The sequence below is a fragment of the Barbatula barbatula genome (assembly GCF_947034865.1).
Source record: "Barbatula barbatula genome assembly, chromosome: 8".
NCBI classification, from domain to species: Eukaryota; Metazoa; Chordata; class Actinopteri; order Cypriniformes; family Nemacheilidae; genus Barbatula; species Barbatula barbatula.
This window is the reverse complement of record NC_136771.1, coordinates 12,431,788-12,446,017: the sequence shown is the minus strand read 5'-3', so window position 1 is coordinate 12,446,017 and position 14,230 is coordinate 12,431,788. Positions and strand designations below refer to the sequence as shown.

The following is a 14,230-nucleotide window of genomic DNA, read 5'->3' as shown; positions in this document are numbered from 1 at the left end:
GAGAGGTCTCTCTCTGGGTCCCACTTGCAGCCGCTCTCACCCTCTGAAAGATGGTGTTCGGCAACTCGACGTTGCGTCGTGGCGGCACGCAATGACGAGTATAAAGCAGCCCTCAGCACTCTCGCTTCGACGGTGCGTCGAGCTGCGCCATCGCCTGGCAGGTGATTTAGCGGAGCCGTTCCCCCCGGGGAGAACAGCACTGCTAGTCATTGAACCAACCCCCGCGGGTTGATGAAGTAGATCGCAGCCCCCCCTGTGAGGTCTCTGGGTGCTTGGTTAGCATTTCAAACCATCACGGTGGCTGGGAGTGTGGTCCGTCTCGGCATTCGATCCAGCTCGCCAGACCTCCGCCGGACTTCAGGCATCCTCTTACCTCAGCAGAGGCAGGGATGTTCCTGTGCTCCAGGCCGGGGCTGCCACCCCTCTGGCGAAGGCGATCGAACCGTCCCCTCGGCCGAGATGTCCAGTGGCTTCGACAGCCGCACTTCATCATCCCCAAAACCAGGGGTCGCTGCATACCTTGAGCAGCACCTTGCAAGGGTGCCGTTCGGGAGGCGCAGAAGCGCGTCCTGGTGTCTGTCAGACGCCAGGAGTGGTTCATGACAACTGACCGCATACTCTCATGTACAGTTCCCTCGGCACTGTCGAGGGGCTGGCATGTCAGTAAACGGGTCAGCCGGGAAAAAGAGAGCAGCTCTCCCTGGCGCGGAGCTCCCCCTTTTCCTGGTAGAGAACTCAACACTGTCTCCATGACGGCGTGCTCGCTCACGAGCACGCACAGTCAGTGCTGAGCTGCTTGAACTTTCAGGCAGCAGCCAGCGGTCCCCTGAAATCAGTTTCAGAGGCTCCTGGGCATGGTGTCCTCGGGGGTGGCCTGTCCCCCTCGGGTTGACGCACATGGGACCGCGACAGCACTGACTACAGAGATGAGTTCCCTGGAGAGCGTGGCGCACCGGCAGTAGGCGTATCGTCATTACACCTGCTGCCGTCGCATCCTAACCCCGAGCAGGTCTTGAGGCCGGTCGTGGAACGACAGACGCCTCCCTACGGGGTGCGGGTGCGGTGTGCAATGGGCGCGCAGTGTCGGGTCGCTGGACGGGCCCCCGCCTGCGTTGGCAGATCACTGCCTTCAAGTTGCTAGCTGTCCTGCTTGCACTGATGAGGCTCCGGCCTCTCGTGCAGAGCCAGCATACTGGCCCGGACAGCACGACCGGCGTAGCGTACTAAACCTCAGGGTGGCACTCGCTCGCTGCAGTCATCGCAACTCGCCCAAAACGCCTCCTCCCGTGGAGACAGCAGGTGGCAAGGCCCCTGCAGGTCACATGCCCACCGGGCGTCCTGAACCAGACAGCCAAGCGCTCTCTCGTCAGTTGACACCCCGTGGGAAGTGATGACTCCACCCCTGCGGGCTGGCCTGGGTGTGGTTTGGGCGGGCACAGGGGGACCTGTCGCCTCCCTGAACACCACCCAGTACCGCTGGGCATTCCTTGGACGAGGACCCCCTCGACACGGAGGCCCTAGCGCGCAGCCTCCAGTGGAGACAGCAGGTGGCAAAGCCCCTGCAGGTCACATGACCACCGGATGTCCTGAACCAGACAGCCAAGCGCTCTCTCGTCAGTTGACGCCTCGTGGGAAGTGACGACTCCACCACTGCGGCCGGCTTGGGTGTGGTTTGGGCGGGCACAGGTGGACCTGTTGCCTCCCTGAACACCCCCCAGTGCCGCTGGGCACTCCCTGGTCGAGGCTCCCCCCTCGACACGGAGGCCCTAGCGCGCAGCTGGCCGCGGGACAAGCGGAACTACGCTTCCCCCCAGTGAGCTTCATTGCGCAGGTCCTGTGCAAGGTCTGGGAAGGGAGTATCAAGTGCTGCTAGTTGCGCCTTACGGGCCCAACTACACTTGGTCCTCGGAGCTAATACTCCTGACGACAACTCCCCCTGGCCAAATCCCCTGGCGAAGGGCCTACTCGCAGGGGATGGACACGTTGTGGCGTTCGAGCCGGACCTCTGGGTCTGGCTCCTGGATGGGACGAGGAGTTCCTGGATGACCTACCCCCCTCAGTGGTGGAGACTGTCACTCAGGCAAGGGCCATGCCCACAAGGCTGGATGCCTTTAAGTGGCGCCCCTTCTCGTCCTGGTGCTCTTCTCGAGGAGAAGACCCGCGGAATTGCTCGCTCAGGAACGTGCTGTCCTATTGCAGGAGAGGCTGGGGAGTAATCTCCCCTTCCACATTGGAACGTGGGTACCCGCTGTCGCGGTTATCACGTACCAGTTGCTGGTGAGCCTCTGGGGCGGCATGACCTGATTATTAGGTTCCTCTAGGGCGCGAGGGGCTAAGGCCTCGTCCGCGCCCCGTACCCTCTTGGGACCTTAAGGTGGACCTTTGGGTCCCCTTTTTTCGGGCCCTGCCGAGAGCCCCTTCCTCGTTCTGCGAGGGGGGTTGGCTCTCCTGCTGGGGCTCGAGTCCATCCAGAGGGTGAGGCACCTGCAAGCATTCCGTGTCCACCGATTGCCAAATTTCAGGCCCGGTGACTCTCACGTGATCCTGAGACCCCGGCCGACTTACGTGCCCAAAGTTCCGCCGCCCCCCTTTGGGACTAGGTGGTGAACTTGCAGGCGCTCCCACACCGGGAGAAAGACCCAACCTGTACGTGGGGTGTCCAGTAAGCGCATTGCGCCTCTACTCGAACCACACTGAGGGCTTCAAGGCCCTGAGCAGCTCTTGTCTGTTATGGAGGTCAGCAACGGGAGTGCTGTATCCGAGGAGAGTTGTAGCGCTGGGTCGCACACGCCGTCACTACGGCGTGCCGATCCTAGCCCGTGCCCATTTGAGTGACGGTACACTCCGCTCGGGGTGTGACCTCCTCGTGGGCATCGGCTTAGTGCGCCTCTCTGGCAGACATCTGTAGAGCTGCGGGTTGGGCTACGCTATACCTCGCAGAGGCTTACAACCTCCGTGGGGAGTCGGCAGCTCGAGTCTTGCCAGCAGGTGAGACCAGCAGTCGTGGGGCGTACGCCTGCGCATAGCGCCATTCCCCTTCTGAGGTGGACCAGTGCGCTATGGGCTGCCTCCCTTCTTTCCCCAAGGGTGAAGAATAGGCAGTCCGTCCATCCATCAATAGCACTCAGGGCGGCGGGCTCGGCGGAGCAGCCCTGCCGCCTATGGCCGGGTATCAAGCTGAGTTATTACATATAGCTCTAACCGGACCTAGTGCCCCACACGTAGAAACCCCCCACTAGGGTGGTTCCGTCTGAGATGTCGTCATGAGATGGTTCCCCGCGTGGCAACCCATGACCTCCCCAGGTGGACATCCACCTTGCGGCATTCCGCACATACCTCCCATGAGTTCTCCCCTATTTGGTGAGACCATGTTGGTGTCTCCACTGTATTCCCCCCTAGGGTGGGAAGTGGTCTCCGTAGCGCACGTCCTCATTGAAGGAACAGCGCTTACCCAGTAGCCCTACGACTGGATGGCCCTCGCCAATGGGGCCGTCTGAGTTGGCAGAGGGCAGGGGCTACTCATCTTTGCCAAAAGCTCTGGGAGCCCCTGCCTGCCCACTGGAAGGTTACAAATTTCGCGATAGCGCTCACGTGTGGCTCGCCCAGGCCGGTCAACGTCGCTTCGCTAGAGATTGTGACGCGGCTAGTGCCGTGGCGTTTTCCATAGGAACCCCATCTGTCGGCTTCGACACAACGTCGAGAGACCGACAGAAAGGGAACGTCCCGGTTACGTATGTAACCTCTGTTCCCTGATGGAGGGAACAAGACGTTGTGTCCTTCTTGCCACGACAATAGCCGTCCGCTGCAGCAGTCACGAGATGCTCTCAGGCTCCTCAGCACAAAAGGTGAATGAATGAGCACGCCGGCTCCCCTTTTATACCCGGATATCCGGGGGCGGAGCCCGGCATGCAAATTTCATTCGCCAATTTCATTGGCCTTTTCAAAATAGTCAGAGACGATTGGTTCTCAAGGGCGAACCCCATCTGTCGGCTTCGACACAACGTCTTGTTCCCTCCATCAGGGAACAGAGGTTACATACGTAACCGGGACGTTTTGTGGCATCTAGGGATGTTGGATGTTGTCACATTTTCGCTCTTTGCCGAAGGAGATAACGTATTTACGAAAAACGCTCTGAAAAGCATTTTGTCCATTTAGGGCTAAGAAACAACACGGCGAATTCCATGTAATTAGACCATTTTAACCAGTTAACCATATTATACAGCCTTTCTGTCAATAGATCCACCAAAAAAATACACACTGGTCCTTTAAGTCTTCTTTGAACTGAACATTTGTATTAGTGATTTGACTCCGCCTCCGATTATTTTTCTTCGCTTTTCTTATTGACTTCCATCTTTTTCTCCTCCTCTTTTCTTTTGTAGAAGCATGACGGACACTTTACAGTGATCCAGCTGGTTGGTATGCTGCGTGGCATTGCATCGGGTATGATGTACCTGTCTGACATCGGCTATGTCCATCGGGACCTGGCAGCCCGGAATATTCTGGTGGATGACAACCTAGTGTGTAAGGTGTCGGATTTCGGCCTGTCTAGGGTGCTGGAGGACGACCCGGAGGCAGCTTACACCACCACAGTAAGTCACATACGCCCACTTCAGTATTGGCTCATTTAAATCCAGGGATGTTCAAAAAGTTATAAATCAAATCTATATGAATACAGTACTTGACATTTTTGTGCTAATCATTACAAAGGAGTAAAGTAATAATGATTTCAATATATTAGTTTATTGTGAGAAAATTATTGTTTAGTGTTACACAAAAAAAACTTTAACCACAAGCATTTCTTTATGTTATTGAAATTATATATAATTATTAGGGCAGTGCATTTAAAATAATATTATGAAAAATGAACGAGAAGTTTTTAGGCATTTAGCGCAAATGCCCCAGACATAAGAAGGTCATCTTACATTTCATACAGTTGACTGGTGACAAATATGATGCTGGCAACACCTTACTGCGTAATATATAACATACAGAGTACTGTCAGAATGAACTTAAAAATAAAGATACAAAAATGACCCTGAATGAGTTCTTCAAAATTTTCAACGGAAATATATTAAAAATAAAAAAGCCTCAGGAGACATGTCTCTGAGGAACAAACAGCGTGGCGTTTCTTGAGCGAATTAATTGGGTGAATTAATTCATCAGTGACTCATTCCAAATGTCATTCAGTGAATTCAGTGAATTTAATGAATAAATGGCATTTACCGCCACCTACTGGCAGTTTTTAGTTTTTCAAAGATTTTTAACAGTATTAAAATGAAAATGTTAAATAATAACAATACTAATAAACTGCTGATAGTTTGCCCCAAAAACCATACTTACACCTATTCACCCTTATGTCTTTTCAAACATGAAAACATTTCTAAAGAATGTTAGTAACCAAACTGTTTGTTCTTCAATTATTATATTTCAGCTTCTGAAAAAACAATATTATGATAGCTTTAGCTTCTGAAAATCTGAAGATACTTTCTGTTTTGTCTTATTATGGCTTCAAATTACATTTTGGCCCCAAATGTGATGTGTTACTAAGTTTCGATTAATTAGATTAATTAATCGCAACATCATGTAATTAATTAGATTAAAAATGTTTATTGCATCACAACACTATAAATTATATATTTTTTAAGTTAAAGGTTTTTTGCACTTTTATTATAACAGTTATATAAAAAGTATAAAAGTTTAAGGTCTATTTAAGTGTGAAATTATATATAATTCAATAAATATATTTTTAAATGTTATTTATTTGTGTAAGTGATATACTTAGAGTAATACTATAGAGTTTATTAACACTAATAATGAAAAATACGGTTTTTCAGCGTTTATTCATCTTTGTTGATGAAGTTAGTGCCAATACTGTCCATATTTGTTCATTAACTAACTGGCTAGATGTTAACAGATTCAACTTGGTCTTAAATGTTAAATGTAAATGCAAAAATTCACATGAATTAAGATTAATAATTGTTGATGTATTGTTTAGTTTATGATAGTTAATGTAATACAACCTTGTTGTAAATTTGTACCATAATTAGTTTAACAAGACAAAAGTGCACAAATTAAAAAATGTATGTTTATAAAGCCCACAACGCTTAAGGTGCCTGCAATTAAAGTAACACAACTAGAAATATTATACAGTATATAATAAGCTACTCACTTTTCAATATAAAATGTTCGATCAACACATGATCTATTTTGATTGCTTAGGAGTTTCAATGTAATTGGCTGTATGCTATTATCACATTAAAACAATTTTTATACTCCAGGGTGGTAAAATTCCTATCCGCTGGACAGCTCCGGAGGCTATTGCTTACAGGAAGTTTTCCTCAGCTAGTGATACGTGGAGTTACGGTATTGTCATGTGGGAGGTGATGTCTTATGGGGAGCGGCCCTACTGGGAGATGTCCAATCAAGATGTGAGTAACTTTATTTTGATTCTAAGAATAGATATAAAGCTATCTGAGCAACAAGATTAATTTGTGACCTTAAATTGGACTGCCCTAGTCCCCGAGATAAAGATTTGACATGCTCCCTGGCATTATTGTTCAACTTACTGTACATAAAATAATCACAAAAGGTCTAATATTTTGTATAAAATTATATTATGCACCTCGATAGTTGATAGTATTCTTAATTTGCATATGCAAATATTAATGAAATGGGATGTACATTTATCCAGACAATAAATTTGTATGCCAGTAAGGTTCTTTGTCCCCTCTCCCCCATAGGTTATCCTGTCTATAGAGGAGGGCTATAGGCTCCCTGCACCCATGGGCTGCCCTGTGGCGCTGCACCAGCTCATGCTACTCTGCTGGCAGAAGGACCGCAATCGGCGCCCACGTTTTAGCGACATGGTCAATTTTCTTGATAAGCTAATTTGCAATCCCAGCAGCCTGCTCACACTGGTCGAGGATGTAAATAGGTATAACTTCATAAACGCATTGTTTTGATATTGAAGTTGCTTATTTCAGTCAAAAAGAGCGCATCTCAAACAGCTTCCTACATCGTAAATGAGTATGTCATGTACACGTGCATGACAAAAGACAATAAATACTGGGAACATGACGAATCAATGTCCAGTTGCAACATTGTGTAGCAAAATGTCACTATTAAAAAAATAACTTGTAGTCTATATACATTAGATTTTTAAGCGACTGCAATAAAACATTGAAATATTAGAAACATTATAAACATGAAGTGTAATGACATAATTTATAAAACAATGTAAATGGGGGAAAAAACATACATAAGATACATTCATATTACAAAAGCACATACACCTCAACAGTAGCCATAGTTGCGCTTACCAGCGAGTGCAGGACTGTGAAAAGGGTCCGCTGTTGTCAACATACATGATTAATAATGTTTCATTTGTTATGTGCATTTAAGATAACAAACATTTTGGTACACTTGATCATTTTGACATTGGGCCAACCTATCTCCCTGGTCACTATATAGTGTTTGTACTGAAATATGGAGCTGATTCAGATGCACTATGAGTGTCAGTATTATAAACTGAGCTTAAACAGCAAAAGCATCAGCATTTATCAAGCTTTTTAAATTGTTCCTATTTAGTGGCTGCTTGAAAAACATGTTCCTGGGGCAGATAAAACCCTTGATATGTTGCCAGATTATATGAAACCAAAACCTCATAACTTGTCTCGGTTCCAAGTGATTGTACATTGTTTTTTTTCACATACACTATGTTCAGCTTTCCAGAATCCCCTGAGGATATGCCAGACTACCCTCTCTTCATATCCATCAGTGATTGGTTGGACTCAATCAAAATGAGCCAATACAAGAACAACTTCATAGCAGCAGGGTACACAACCATGGATTCAATCTCCAGCATGAGTATTGAGTGAGTGGAGTCAAAACTACCGAATTAACTAATGTTCAGTTGATATTATTGTTTCGTGTGTGCTGCAGTTATAACATTATTGATCTTTCACGTCACCCTAAGGCATGCGTTTCATACATTCAGAAATGTTTTTTCATCATTAGTCAGTAAGCCGTTTACTGTATCACAAAATAAACAGGCACTTTTGGGAAATAAGGTCGTTATTGAATTCACAAATCTTTATTTTGGGGGAATGAACTGAAAACAAATTACCAAGAACTTCCAGGAATGCATTGCTATACAATGTTCAGACAATATTTGCTGGTAAACAATCTAATGTAATAATCACTGTGTTAACTCTATTACATATTAAAAACAAAAAGTAAATAGAGTTAAGTATTTAATGGTACAGTTTAGATTTATTCAAAAATAAATATTACATTTTCATAATGTGTTGAAGACATCAATCTGATTATTTGTTATACTTTACCATAACTAAAAACTATACCAATAGCAAATATAGCCAAAAGTTTTAAAATGTTTCTCATTGTCTAAAAAAATATTTTGTAGACAAAAGTATAATTGTGCAAAAATGTTTTCATTATAAACTAATACATTTTCATATAATAAAAGATTACTTCCACTAAATAATGAAAAAAGAGCAGTAAGTAAAAGCACAGAATAGATGGGAGCTAAACAGCATTTTGTGGTGAAACTCAAATGGCAAGAGAACATTTCTACAAATTTTAGGCAAAAAAACGAAGATTGGTTCTGGGCTCACCATGTGCGGGAGGGACCATAGCGGGTCGGTGCGTAGTGGATCGGGCGGCAGTCGGAGGAGAGTGCCTCGACAGCCCGATCCCTGGACACGGAAGCTAGCTCTAGGGACGTGGAACGTCACCTCGCTGGCGGGGAAGGAGCCTGAGATGGTGCGTGAGGTTGATAGGTTCCGACTAGAGATAGTCGGGATCACCTCTACGCATGGCTTGGGCTCTGGAACCACACTCCTCGAGAGAGGATGGACACTTCATCACTCTGGAGTTGCCCATGGGGAGAGGCGGCGGGCTGGTGTGGGTCTGCTTATAGCCTCCCAGCTCTCCCGCCATGTGTTGGAGTTTACCCCGGTGAACGAGAGGGTCGTTTCCCTGCGCCTACGGGTCGGGGTTAGGTCTCTCACTGTTGTTTGTGCCTACGGGCCGAACGGCAGTGCAGAGTACCCGACCTTCTTGGAGTCTCTGGGAGGGGTGCTGGAAAGTACTCCGACTGGGGACTCCGTCGTCCTACTGGGGGACTTCAACGCCCATGTCGGCAAACGACAGTGACACCTGGAGGGGCGTGATTGGGAGGAACGGCCCCCCTGATCTGAACCCGAGCGGTGTTCAGTTATTGGACTTCTGTGCTAGCCACAGTTTGTCTATAACGAACACCATGTTCAAGCATAAGGATGTCCATCAGTGCACGTGGCACCAGGACACCCTAGGCCGCAGGTCGATGATTGACTTTGTATGGCATCATATGTTTTGGACAATCGGGTTAAGAGAGGGGCGGAGCTGTCAACTGATCACCACCTGGTGGTGAGTTGGATCCGATGGCAGGAGAGGAAGCTGGACAGACTCGGGAGACCCAAACGTACTGTAAGGGTCTGCTGGGAACGCCTGGCCGAGTCTCCTGTCAGAGAGATCTTTAACTCCCAACTCCGACAGAGCTTCAACCAGATCCCGAGGGAGGCTGGAGACATTGAGTCCAAGTGGACCATGTTCTCCGCCTCCATTGTCGAAGCGGCCACTTGGAGCTGTGGCCGTAAGGTCTCCGGTGCCTGTCGAGGCGGGAATCCCCGAACCCGGCGGTGGACACCGGAAGTAAGGGAAACCGTCAAGCTGAAGAAGGAGTCTTATCGGGCCTGGTTGGCTTGTGGGACTCCTGAGGCAGCTGACAGGTACCGGCAGGCCAAGCGGACTGCTGCCCGGGTGGTTGTGGAGGCAAAAACTTGGGCCTGGGAGGAGTTTGGTGAGGCAATGGAGAAGGACTATCGACTGGCCTTGAAGAGATCATGGCAAACCGTCCGGCGCCTCAGGAGAGGGAAACAGTGCCCTACCAACGCTGTTTACAGTGGAGGTGGGAGGCTGTTGACCTCAACTGGGGATGTCGTCGGACGGTGGAAGGAGTACTTCGAGGATCTCCTCAATCCCACCGTCACGTCCTCCATTGAGGAAGCAGAGGTTGAGGGCTCAGAGGTGGACTCGTCCATCACCCAAGCTGAAGTCACTGAGGCAGTCAAGAAACTCCTCAGTGGCAAGGCACCGGGGGTGGATGAGATTCGCCCTGAGTACCTCAAGTCTCTGGATGTTGTGGGGCTGTCTTGGCTGACACGCCTCTGCAGCATCGCTTGGCGGTCGTGGACATTGCCTCTGGGATGGCAGACCGGGGTGGTGGTCCCTCTTTTTAAGAAGGGGGACCGGAGGGTGTGTTCCAACTACAAGGGGATCACACTTCTCAGCCTTCCCGGGAAAGTCTATGCCAGGGTACTGGAGAGGAGAATACGGCCGATAGTAGAACCTCGGATTCAGGAGGAACAGTGTGGTTTTCGTCCAGGCCGTGGAACGCTGGACCAGCTCTACACCCTCTACAGGGTGCTGGAGGGTTCATGGGAGTTTGCTCAACCAATCCACATGTGTTTTGTGGATTTGGAGAAGGCATTCGACTGTGTCTCTCGTGGCATCCTGTGGAGGGTGCTTCGGGAGTATGGGGTCTGTGGTCCTTTACTAAGGGCTGTCAGGTCCCTGTACGGCCGAAGCAGGAGCTTGGTTCGCATTGCCGGCAGTAAGTCGGACTTGTTCCCAGTGCGTGTCGGACTCCGGCAGGGCTGCCATTTGTCACCGGTTCTGTTCGTAATTTTTATGGACAGAATTTCTAGGCGCAGCCAGGGGCCGGAGGGTGTCAGGTTTGGGGACCACACGATCTCGTCTCTGCTATTTGCGGATGATGTTGTCGTGTTGGCCCCTTCAAACCAGGACCTTCAGCATGCACTGGGACGGTTTACAGCAGAGTGTGAAGCGGCTGGAATGAAAATCAGTACCTCCAAATCCGAGGCCATGGTCCTCAGTCGGAAAAGGGTGGCTTGCCCACTTCAGGTTGGTGGAGAGTTCCTTCCTCAAGTGGAGGAGTTTAAGTATCTCGGGGTCTTGTTCACGAGTGAGGGAAGGATGGAACGGGAGATTGACAGACGGATCGGTGCAGCTTCTGCAGTAATGCGGTCGATGTACCGGTCCGTCGTGGTGAAGAAAGAGCTGAGCCGCAAGGCGAAGCTCTCAATTTACCGGTCAATCTATGTTCCTACTCTCACCTATGGTCATGAGTTTTGGGTCATGACCGAAAGGACAAGATCCCGGATACAGGCGGCTGAAATGAGCTTCCTCCGCAGGGTGGCTGGGCGATCCCTTAGAGATAGGGTGAGAAGCTCGGTCACCCGGGAGGAGCTCGGAGTAGAGCCGCTGCTCCTCCACATCGAGAGGGGTCAGCTGAGGTGGCTTGGGCATCTGTTACGGATGCCCACTGGACGCCTTCCCCGGAAGGTGCTCCGGGCCCGTCCGACCGGGAGGAGACCCCGGGGAAGACCTAGGACACGCTGGTGGGACTATGTCTCCCGGCTGGCCTGGGAACGCCTCTGTGTCCCCCCGGAAGAGCTGGAGGAAGTGTCTAGGGTGAGGGATGTCTGGGCATCTCTGCTTAGACTTGCTGCCCCCGCGACCCGGCCCCGGATAAGCGGAAGAAAATGAATGAATGAATGAAAACGAAGATGATAAATTGAAAAAAAACCATCATCCTCATAGTTCCCTTTCTGTTTTTCTACAGTTTTGATGAGCTTACAGTTTTTTATTTAAATGTAGTCCAAAAACTTTTGACTGGTAGAGTAAATTGAATTTCATAGCATTACTTAAAACCCAAATCTATGTGGATTTTTTGGATAGCAAATTACATTCTGTCCCAGTGACCATTCTTCCTTCTTACAGTGACATAAGAAGAATTGGGGTTACCCTGATTGGCCACCAGAGGAGGATAGTGAGCAGCATACAGGCACTTCGACTGCAGTTCCTTCATGTTCAGCAGAGTGGCTTCCATGTATGAAAACACATGTACACATATACACGCACACTCATACAAATGCATAGCCCAGCAAGTCCCTTAAAACACACAAACACAAAGCCCCTGTGGTCTGGACTGTCTGCTTTTTGGCCTGATCATAATCTCAGCAGCCTCAATTTCAATCAGAAGACTTGAAACACACTTATACGAACACAATCGCAAAGACCCCGAAGAAAGATTCTAAATGTCCTGAATTGTTTGTCTTCTTGATGAACTGTGTGTGTAACAGGAAAATTGGACCGTTTACCCAGAGGAACCACAGTAAACAATGGAACAATGGCCCCATTCTCATGTTATGAAGATGTCATATGTCAATCGTCCTGCAAGTTCTGGGATTGACTGGACTCCAAATCTGAGAACTTTTAATAGTATATTTGCTATTTTAATGTATTGAATTGATTGTGTCTTAAGAGGTTTTTCTCCTTTACTCATCAAGCTTCTTCCAGAGCCTCTAAGATGAGAGACTACGGATCTGTTGAATGTCTTCAGCTTTAAATGGCTATTATACATTATTTATCACATCTGATATTTATCCTGATATTTGTATGTATGTGAGTTTGTTTCATTTGGGTTGCACTTTGTTTCGTTTTTTTTCTAAGCAATATGTGCAGTCTTTAGAAACCGAGAAAAGAGCCAAGGTAGTGAAGAGCATTATATAGCTCTGTTTTAAAAATACCACACAAAACCATTGACTTCCTCAGGCTGTCAGCTCGGTGGATTAAGTCTGACCTTTCAGTAGACTGCAAGCCATTTCCTTATCCCTGTGCACCATGTCCAAACTGAACAAATGTATAAAAATCCAGCCAGAACAAGAGTTGAGATCTGCACACGTTTGTTCAGTCTACTGTGGTGTACAGTCTCTTTGACACCTCTGATAGTTCAATAAGTTTGCCTTGTGACTGAGAAACTATTGTCATATAGAGGAGAATCGTTTAAGTAACAGATTGCAGTAAAATGTACTTATATAGATATTAGATAAACACTATAGGTCTACATACAAAACTTTCTGTAGCAGGTCTTCTTGGTTTCCACACAGACGTACGTACGCACAATACTGTACCCCATGTTATTAAGCTGAGAATCTACCCCCCCCCCTTTTGGCTGGACAAATGTTCAGGACACTGAGACCACTTGTCAACCCTCAAGTTGCAATGTGCAAATGTTAAAAGTCAAAGGGAACAGATTGCTTCAAGCAGGACAAGGGAAAACTCTGGGTTATCATCATGTATTGTTCATAGTAAACTAATTGTACATTATTTTTTATAATTTATAAAGAGTAAAGAGAGATTAAAGGTGATATAGGTTGAATGTTTGTAAAAATAAAGGTTAACAGATACGTCTCGTGTTTTTAATGAGTCTATCACAACAGATTTATCAAACAAAGCTTTCGTTTTACGGGGGTGTTAAACAAAAAAAATAATAATACTACGTCTGAGAACAAGACAAGATCGAGACCATAAAAAAATTGTATTGAGACTTGAAAGAATAAAACAGCGTATGAATCAAACTAAATAATGTTGATTGAAAATAAAAAAATGCAGAAAGGTTTGTGTAAGAGGATAGAATATACAGTTTGAATAGTATACAAATTGGAAACCCAACATGTGAGTGTTAAGCAAGCATGTCAAATAAGAAAGCTATCATGATACACAAAACTGTTAATGTAATGCAAGGTTTTGAACAAATAGGTAAAAAAAGATTATGCTCAACAAATATTAACTAATGTAGGTGTACGTATATACATTTAAACCTCATATGACAAGTGTGTTGTAAAACGTTGCTGTTACTCCTTCCAAGAATATGACAACTCTGTGGTCAAATATACTTTAAATACTTTTAATGATCTTTCAATTAATATTTAATGGTTAAATATCCATAGCAACTTACAACAGAGGGACCAGTACAAATATTCACAATAACAGTAGGCCTTGAATCTGTAACTGACCCATTAGGTCAATTTTGTGGATACTTTACTCAGCATCTGTGGCTAAACTGATTCCAAAATTTTAATGCAATATAAAACGGCAGATCACACAGAGTCTGGTCCCAGTAATGTTGTATTCAAGACCACCAAGACCAGAGGGTGTCGAGACCAAGACAAGACCAAGACTTTGAGGGGCCGAGACAAAGACAAGACCAAGACCAGCTAAAAGATCGACATAACACTAAAAAGTCATTATTACAGAATCATGCGTTCTACAGTGAGTGTTCTTATCTACGTAAAAACGCACAAAG

The 14,230-nt window shown here is 47.0% G+C and overlaps 1 protein-coding gene across 2 annotated transcripts in view; it reads left to right on the top strand.

The window, feature by feature from the left end:
- The window catches only part of epha6 (eph receptor A6), a gene marked incomplete at its 3' end in the record, with an annotated part of 98,924 nt that extends 85,594 nt beyond the window's left edge, over positions 1 to 13,330 (top strand). The window contains exons 13-18 of one of the 2 annotated variants that reach the window (XM_079462817.1): positions 4,380 to 4,589; positions 6,279 to 6,428; positions 6,741 to 6,934; positions 7,724 to 7,873; positions 11,863 to 11,971; positions 12,225 to 13,330. In XM_079462817.1, the coding sequence (XP_079318943.1) occupies positions 4,380 to 4,589; positions 6,279 to 6,428; positions 6,741 to 6,934; positions 7,724 to 7,873; positions 11,863 to 11,971; positions 12,225 to 12,260 (849 nt within the window). Of the gene's footprint in view, positions 1 to 4,379; positions 4,590 to 6,278; positions 6,429 to 6,740; positions 6,935 to 7,723; positions 7,874 to 11,862; positions 11,978 to 12,224 lie in introns of those variants that run through there. The other variant, XM_079462818.1, reaches the window with a different exon arrangement.
- Positions 13,331 to 14,230: the final 900 nt, after the last annotated feature.